General features: G+C 41.5%; 1 protein-coding gene across 1 annotated transcript; it reads right to left on the minus strand.

Moving 5' to 3' along the window:
• Positions 1-4,684: 4,684 nt before the first annotated feature.
• ANAPC13 (anaphase promoting complex subunit 13) lies at positions 4,685-7,192 on the minus strand. Its single transcript, XM_056850164.1, has 2 exons — positions 7,072-7,192; positions 4,685-4,920 (listed from the first exon to the last, which is right to left on the minus strand). The coding sequence occupies exons 1-2, from the start codon at positions 7,168-7,170 to the stop codon at positions 4,795-4,797; spliced, it is 225 nt and encodes a 74-aa protein (XP_056706142.1). The 5' UTR covers positions 7,171-7,192; the 3' UTR covers positions 4,685-4,794.
• Between the last annotated feature and the right edge of the window lie 1,683 nt (positions 7,193-8,875).

The raw sequence follows: 8,875 nt of genomic DNA on the forward strand, positions 1-8,875 counted from the left end.
GCACACTGTGTATGTGCCCTGGAGCTCCCCAGAACTTTGAACATAGTCTGAGTGCGGAAAGTCTTTTACAGACCTTCTCAGTCACAACAGCTATCCTGCTAGCACTTACATAATCATGCACCAGTGTGAGAATTCAAGGGCTGGGATTACAGAAAGGAAGCAAGCAGAACATAAAAACATAAAATTTGTAAAGAATCATGGGGAAAGGGGGAAAATAAACAACTGAGGATTTATTTCCTCAAATATTCCTTTGTAAGTTATTATAAGCTTGAGCAGGTCAATTTCCTTATCGTCCTTTGTTGTTGTTGTTTTTCCTTTTTCTTTTACTGGCTTTCAACTGCCCTGGACGTTTTGAGGGCAATGAGCATGCTCAATCCTCATCAAGCACTTTTTGACCTTTCTTTAAAAAATTACAAAATAACATTTTCCTGTATATCTGGGGCTTCAGCAGGTCATGTTTCCCATCTCCTTCTGAGCCCCTCCTTCCTTTCACTGACTATCAAGGGCTCTCAGTATTCTGTGCTTCCAGGAGCATGTTCAGTCCTCATCTGATTGTTTGGAGGGTTTTCTTTGGGTTAATTTACAAAAATATTTTGCTCACCTGGGGAACTGCTTATTCAAAAACCCTTACCTTATGTGGGGGCAGCCTGGTTTGGTTGCTGGAGTGACTGACACAGGCCATCCAGGTTGCAATTACGCCCAAATCCTATTCAGGAATAGTAAGAAGAATGACTTTTACAACTTTGTTATGCTGTTCAAACTGCAAAAGAGCAGTGGGGCCCCGAGGAACATCAAGAACTCATTAAGTATTATCAAGAACTAGGTAGGTGCAAGGTTGTTTGAAACTAACGGCTGTGAGTAGGGACTGAACTATGAAGTCTCTCACCATAGCCACTAGAGCCCCACTCCAAAACCGCCCTTTGATTTAAGAACTGATAGTTTTCACTTTTGAAATCTACAGTTATAACGGAAATCACCTAACAAACAGAATGGATATCCTGTGAGAGGGCTTTTAAGAGCTAAAAACTGGTATATCAAATACAACACTGTAAACTAAACTCTGGTGTTTGCAGAGTCAGTGTAGCAATGCAGTAAACAAAGTATGGTCCCTCTCTTGACAATAGCCTCTACTGAGCTATGTATTTAAATGTTACTTTAATACCACAGCAGAGCAGATATTATGCCTTGGAACTCATGACATTTGTTGAGGACATGTGCAAATGTTCAAAACAATGAATAGATGCTTGTGGGATAGGTGAGCCAGACTGATGCTTGAAATGCTCATTTGGGAGTCCTTACTGGCAAGTAAACGCCTTATGGATAGGCATTGCCCAGTGTGTGAAATACCAGACTGTGTGTGTCTGTGCCTTACCTACTAGATGTATGTATGGGTAAGTATGCCTGTGGCTTAAAAAATCAGGTTGGGCTGTTTAGTCCTTACTCACCCAAATAGGCTTGCAGATAGCTGCATGAAAACATCTACTCTGCCTAGAACAGGACCTCAAGAGAGGATCTCAAGGAAAAACAACTTTTAGCCCTCTTTAGGTCACTAAGTGGGTTCTAGATCAAATCAAGTGTGAATTTCTCCCTAGAAGCTAAAATGACTAAACTGAGGCTATTACATTTGGTCACATTATGAGAAGCCAAGAGTCACGGGAAAACACAATAATGCTAGGAAAAGTTGAAGGCACAAGAAAACAGGAAGACCCAACATGAGATGGATTGATTCAGTAAAGGAAGCCACGGCCCTCCATTTGCAAGACCTGAACAAGGCTGTTAATAGGACATTTTGGAGGTCATTAATTCATAGGGTCGCTGTAAGTTGGAAGCAATTTGGCAACACTTAACACACACAGGTCACCTCATCTTTATTTGACCTGTTTTTTGAGTCCTCCATACAAGTCCATCTAAAGGAAAAGGGCTACAAAAGTGAAGGAAGGGGGCTGCTTTCCCGATTCAATTCCTACGCTGTGTTGTCCCCTTCCTTGTTATACAAAGGCTGTTCACCTCCCAAGTAAATCTAGTCCCTCCAAGGCCTTGATTGCCTTGTAGAAAGGGGCAGGTTGGACATAATACAAAGTTATGACATACCCCCCAAAAATTTAAAACTTGGGGAGTGACTTTACATCACTTAAAATAAAGATAATCCTGTGAAGGCAGTGATTTATGAAGACGGCCCCCTCACTTCAGTCCAACAAAGCACACATTAACATCATCCCATATTATATAAAGGGGAAAATATGTTGTATAGTTAAAACACATAAGCCACAAATCCAGTGAGACCCATTAGGCATGTGGAAAGCTTGTGTATGTCCAGCAGAGCTTGCCACTTTCCCCCTTAACAATGACTCCCCAGTGGTATATTTTTGAAGTTCCACGCTGGAAAAAAAATTGTGTAATATCATGTTGAGAAGCTGCTATTAGGAAGAAATATATATATATATATATATATACACACACACACCCTACTGGCTATATAATTGTGCGATTTTACAGATGCATCCATAACTGCCAGTATTTTGCATACTATACTGGGGACTTCCTGTGGAACTGCCGTCAAAAATGTGATGGATTCTGCAACCACATTACTTCCAAGAAGCTGAATTTGTGCAGTTGATGAGAAAAACAGGCTACCCATAGAGAACAACATGCTGAATCCTTGCAGACTGCTAAATTCTCCAGGGAGCTCAATGTGTGAAGGCTACAAATCTATTTAAACATTGCTATCCTGCCCTTCCATCTGGTGTGGGATTCCCAGGGTGAAATAACAAAATAATAAAGAAATAAACCAGCAAAGACTGCAGCATAAAAACCAGCCATCACCAAATCCAGTAACACTCAGTAGCCAATACAAAACAAGACCTCCTTGGATCCTATGGTCTCTCTGTAAAATGTTAGTTTCTATCAGCTGCCGAAACAACAGTAAGGAGGACCACAAGTAGACGGCCTTTGGCAGGACTCTCAAAAATTGTAGCACTGTTGTACAGACTTTCAAATGTCCAATGGTCAAATATACCCTCAGGATAAGTCAAACTTGGTGGTTTGACAGGAGATTTACACATCACATGTCAAGACCTGTAATAAAACACCAAAAGCTGCTTTTAAGAGAAAACTGTTTTAGAAGGTGTTCAGAAGGCAGTAGGAGAGAGGAGGAAGAACTTAACTGATCTCCTACACACCACTTCTCCTCTGTAGCTCCATACTCCAAACTGTTATATCCCAATTATATGGCATTCCAGATTCATCTAGAATTCCATCTGCAAAAAAGGGGAGAGGGAGGGTTCCAAACTGTCATGGAAAAACTGTAGGCAGGAAAAAGAGTAAAGCAATCCTTTTTCTGGTGCACAACTCCCCCTTCTGAAGGAGAATTTCTATAGAAATAGCAACCATTACCATATGTTCTGAGACATATTGTGGTATACCCAATCACACAGTTTTTCCAATGGACCAGGATTTCCATTGACAGAAGGAGGTGATTTCCAATTCCCTCCTCCCACTGCAGATCTCCATTTTACTCCCCCCCCTCCAATTTCTGAGCATTTACTGACTATGAGGAACAAAATGTCAGGGCTTTCAATGTCCTACAGCAGGAAGGGGAAGCAGGGAAGTCCTGCTTCACAAAGCATGCATACATTCCATTGGAGGGCAATATTCCTGACCATTTACTAAGGTCTTAGTCAGGTTCTCCTTTGTTGGTGACCTGTAACAGAAGAGGACTACTATAAGACACACTCTGGTTGTGGAATGCCCTCCCCTTGCTGTTTGCTTGGCACTGGGTCTGATGAGTTGCCTACAACAGATGAAGATGAATTTGTTCACTTAGGCTTTTTGTTAAATTCTTCTTCTTGTTTAGGTACTTTACTTATAGCTTTAGTTTTCATTAGTTGGTTCTGTTCCGTTACTCTATTTTATTTTTATTGTTTTATGGTCTTTTATGGATCTGCTTTTATTTTGGTATACATTTATTTCAGCGAGCTTTTTTCAATGCTGCTTTAAGATTATTCCTACTGTGCCTTTTGGGGTGGCAGTTACACCAAGAACCTTTGGGCTGACTAGGAGGATAGAAATGTTCAAAATAAATAGCTTATAGTTCCAGCCTCTATCAAGTCTTCTCAAAGAGCTTTATTGACGATGCTTTCTGATTTCCCATCAAATTCCATCCACAATGAATAAGAATGTACTTTACCGTGTGTCCCCCCCACACATATGGAACAATGAATTGTGCAATATTATGGTACAAAAAGGTTGCCTGCCAGCCAAGTCAACTGTTGTACTTTTGTGACCTCTGCTGGATGATCTAAGAAAGCACGGTGTCACTGACAAATTGCACAAGACAGTTACTCAGCACCCCCTACTGCACAACTTCATTCTGTGCAGACACTAAGGAGGATAAAGTGAGATGCTTAAAGGTCCCCCAGATAAAGATCTCAGGCAAAAAACCTTTGCCTCCCTTGACCTTACAACATAGAAGTCCTTGCAACTATGTGCAAAACAGACAAGCATTTGCCACCTACATTTTGCTGACGTTTATTACTACAGTGATAAGATTTCATGTTATTGGCTCCTATTGCATAACCTAATCTTGAGTCATTATTAAAAACAAACAGACACAAACCATGATACCTTAAAGTATATTTCTAGGAAATATCAACAAACTTAAGTTGCGCAGAGCTCCTAAGGCCCAAAGCTGGGTCACTGACTCAGGAGCAGGAATTGTTTTTTCCATCTCAGAGTGATGAAAAGTTGCCAGAAACATTTTCTAGAGAAACCACTACAGGAAGTATTACTGATAGACTAATTTCCCGTTGGAGGAATGTTTTCATGAAGATACTGCAAAGCCAAGTCAGTCCATTTCATTTCTTGTTCTTTCACAGATTCTGTTGTGCCTCCATTGTCTTGCTCTGGCTCAGGAAGCTCATTCTGTGAATAGAACACAAACACTTGAAAATACACACACACAGAGAGAAAAATATTTAACACTGATGAACGTGAGAACCAGTAAATGTGACAGCAAGAAAAACAGATATGCCAGCTGAATATGCTACTCTAAACATGGCTATACATATCCTGGAATAATCTATTCTCAGATGCATCGTGATCTTTCATGTCTGAATGCATGGATCAACAGAGGGGGCTTGGAGCAGAAAACATACAGGACAGGCTTTTTGCTCCAAGCCTCCTTCACCCAGCCACTGCAAGCCAGATGATGCATGGGGGTGTCTGGGCTTGGAGCAAGAACTATGCTTTCCTCTCCAAGCCACTTCTTTGTTCAGTGGGCTACTCTAGCCCCAGCCATCAGCCGGACAACATGCAGCCACGGTTAGCTTGTTTTCCAACCTTTGAGAAAGAAGTCCACTTATCTGCTATCTGTCCTGGGACTGCAGTTGGGAGGGAAGGGACATGGAGGCCATTTCCGCACAGGTGATCTGCCCTGCATTCAATGCTTTTGGGAAGCAGGTTCCCCCCCCCTGCCTTCCTACAGCATCGGGGTGCATTTGTGAACCTCCCAGGCCTTCCTCAGCTTTTCTCCAGTCTTTCTCAAACCTGCTTTACTGTGAAGCTGTAGGAAAGATAGCAGTAAAGTCTGAATGGCTGCCACATGGTTGGAAAAGTTCACATTTTCCCAGCCACATAGTAGCCATTTTCCTTGATACTGCCCCTGCAATTGCCATCCCCCTGCCACCAAGGGGCCTTTCAGTCTTCTTAAAATCAGCAACTGAACATGGTTATAACAATATGAGTAACAGGCTTTCTGATTCCCTTTCATTTTAAAAAGTATCCCTGAAGTCCCCCCTTTTGTGGCGATTCAAGGGGAAAGGCATACCTCTGCAACGGAAGGGGCTACAGATTTCCTTTAAAAAAAAAAAAGCTGAGAATTCAGAGAACCTGATTGTCAGAATGATATAACAACATTCAATTGCCACCAACTACCTCTAGGAAGTTTTACTTGCCTGTAGAAAGGGCTGACTGCCTGGATGCTGGTAATTAGAAAGCTTTAGGAAATATATTTCTATATGGTCAAGGAAATTCATTTCTTATTTGTTACTTGGCTGCTTTATAGATAAGCTGATCAAATGGAAGGTGCAGAAAGAATTTAAAACCTCATTGCCTTTTCAAATTTTAGCATGGGGGGCAGGGAAATAAAAGAGTATATAAGAGAATCTCGTTAACTAATCTGATTTGCCACATCGTTTGCGGTCTGCCTAGGCCATTGTGATTCCACTCCAGAATGAGTTGCTGGGTATGTATTTTGCATATCTGCCTCAATAAACCTGGAGCTCCTTTTATCTGTGGATTAATAACTGTTTTTCTTTTGGGTACAGAGTTTGGGTTGCGGGCAACACTTGCTGGATAATCCAGCCTGCTTTTTCTTCTAGTGGTCAACAAAATGGCGCCTCACAAACAAGGCATGAAAACAATGGACACTTCTGATTTATCCCCTTGGTACCAACAAGTATGCTGCCTCTGTACAGGAGGCTCCATTTTGTTATAGCTGCTATCAGTCATTCCTAGACTTGTCATCCAGAAGAAGATTCTGTATATAAAAACTGTAAAAACCACCCAAACTTATTCCAAAAAAGAACATCAAACTCCTTGGTAATTCCTATCGCCCACTGATAAAGATGACCACTATATCGACAATCAGGTGCAGAGATAACAAAACACAGAACTTCACCAAATAAGACTGAAAACCAGTAGTCCTTTCTTTTGAGCTTTTTAACTATTGTTATGCCTTGGTGAACAATGGCAAAATAAAAAAGGGATTTAAAAAGGCAGAAGGAGTCCATCCAAGAAGCAGGTTAAAGAGTTCATGAAAGAGGTGAGATAAGAGAGTGCCATGCTACACCCATGAGTTCTCCATAGGATTATGCATTTTCACTGCCCCAAAGTCTCTATTGCTGTGTTGTGATTAATATGTTAGTTTTATTTGGTTTTGAGTAAATTTACTTATGATTTTTTATTATGGTGAGACTTACCAGACTTAATGGCAGGATGAACATTTTTGAATAAGTAAAAGAGTTAGATACTGACACAGGAAAACCAATCCAAATTAATACTTCATACGCTCACCAGTGGTATGGCCACATCTTCATATGGTAATTTATCTTCCCTCCATGCATCATCAATCAAATCCAGTATTCTCCCATCTCTCTGTACCTCACTGTCCATCTTTGAACAATTTAGGAACAGCTACATCTATGATACAAAGAAAGCAATTGTGTTTGGCTTATGGTCTTCTGCCCAGTTCTCATATACATGAATTTTTAAGGAAATCCCATGGATCCACCCGCAAACCCAGCTACATCATGGATAAACTGATAATAAATTTACTAGCATCGATCCCAATACAGATGGTTAAGGTATCGCACTGCTTAATTCCCTGCCTTGCAAGAACTTTGGTGCTTCCTGTTGTTTAAAAGTACAATCCTAAAAAGAGCTCACTCTTCTAAATCTGTTTAAGTCAGTGGGCTTCGGGGCAGAGCAATCCAAAGGGGAGGGAGCGTACAAAATGCCTCTGGAGGCAGCATGACCCCTGTGCTGGTGTAGATGCCGTTAACACTGTCTAAAGTGGCACCTATGCTGGTGCATGGCCACTTATAATGGCAGTGGGGAGCAGCACGGCAGCGCTTCACCTGGGTGCTGGTGCAGCCACTATGGAAGTGTAGCTCCAGTGCAGGGGCTCACTCCAGCACCAAAGGGAATATTCCCTGGGGTGGAGCTGACTAAAGCCCTTTCACCCTGGGACCAAATTGTGCCTGTGAAAGTGGTGGCATAGCCCCATGAAATCCTATGGAGCGGTTTCACTTTTTCTGAGTGAAAAACAGCATTTTTGGCTTGCTGCTTTTGGCATCAAACTGCTCAGGAGACAGCACAGCTGTGCCATCCCCACCCCAACTACCCCCCTTCAAAATTGTGCTCTAAGAGTGTAACTCTGTTTGGGATTGTGCTATGTTATTAATCCATAAGGACATCTGTTCTCTTATCCCATGGCTGCTAAACTCAATGTGAAGTTTTTAATGGTGAGATTTGTGACAAAAGCTTTGGAAAAGTTTATAATGTCTGACACCATTCATGGGAATGCTTTGGATTGCCTACAGGCCCAGCTAAAAAATCTGGGGCAAAACACCACAGATTCTGCACCCTCCTTTTTATGATGGACATTTTAATGGCAGTTTAAAGAATCTTTAAAAATAAAAAGGTATTATAATAATGTGTTAAGTGCTGTCAAGTCACTTCCAATTTATGGCAACCCTATGAATCAATGTCCTATTGTTAACAGCCTTGCTCCGGTCTTGCAGACTGAGAGCCATGGCTTCCTTCTTTCCATCTCATGTTGGGTCTTCCTCTTTTCCTGCTGCCTTCATCTTTTGCTAGCATTATTGTCTTCCCCAGTAGCTCCTGTCTTCTCGTAATGTGACCAAAGTACAATTAACCTTCCAAAAGCTTAAATTACAGTATTAATCCTTTTTTATATATACTTTGGCTGTATTAAGAACAGATTGGAACGGCCCCTACTGAATTTAACGCGTTAAGCGATTTTTTTAAATGACTAAAACTGATAAAGTGCTAGAGTCCAGTAGCACCTTGAAGACTAGCAAAAATATTTTCTGGCAGGGTATGAGCTTTCGTGAGCCACAGCTCGCTTCTTCAGAAAATATTTTGGTTAGTCTTTAAGGCGCTACTGGACTCTTGCTCTTTTCTACTACTGCAGACAGACTAACAGAGCTGTGGCTCACGAAAGCTCATACCTTACCAGAAAATATTTTGGTTAGTCTTTAAGGCGCTACTGGACTCTTGCTCTTCTCTACTACTGCAGACAGACTAACACGGCTGCCCACTGTGAATTAAAACGGATAAAGGCCACGGGGTTTCT

The sequence above is a fragment of the Euleptes europaea genome, chromosome 5 (genome assembly GCF_029931775.1).
Source record: "Euleptes europaea isolate rEulEur1 chromosome 5, rEulEur1.hap1, whole genome shotgun sequence".
In the NCBI taxonomy this organism is placed as follows: Eukaryota; Metazoa; Chordata; class Lepidosauria; order Squamata; family Sphaerodactylidae; genus Euleptes; species Euleptes europaea.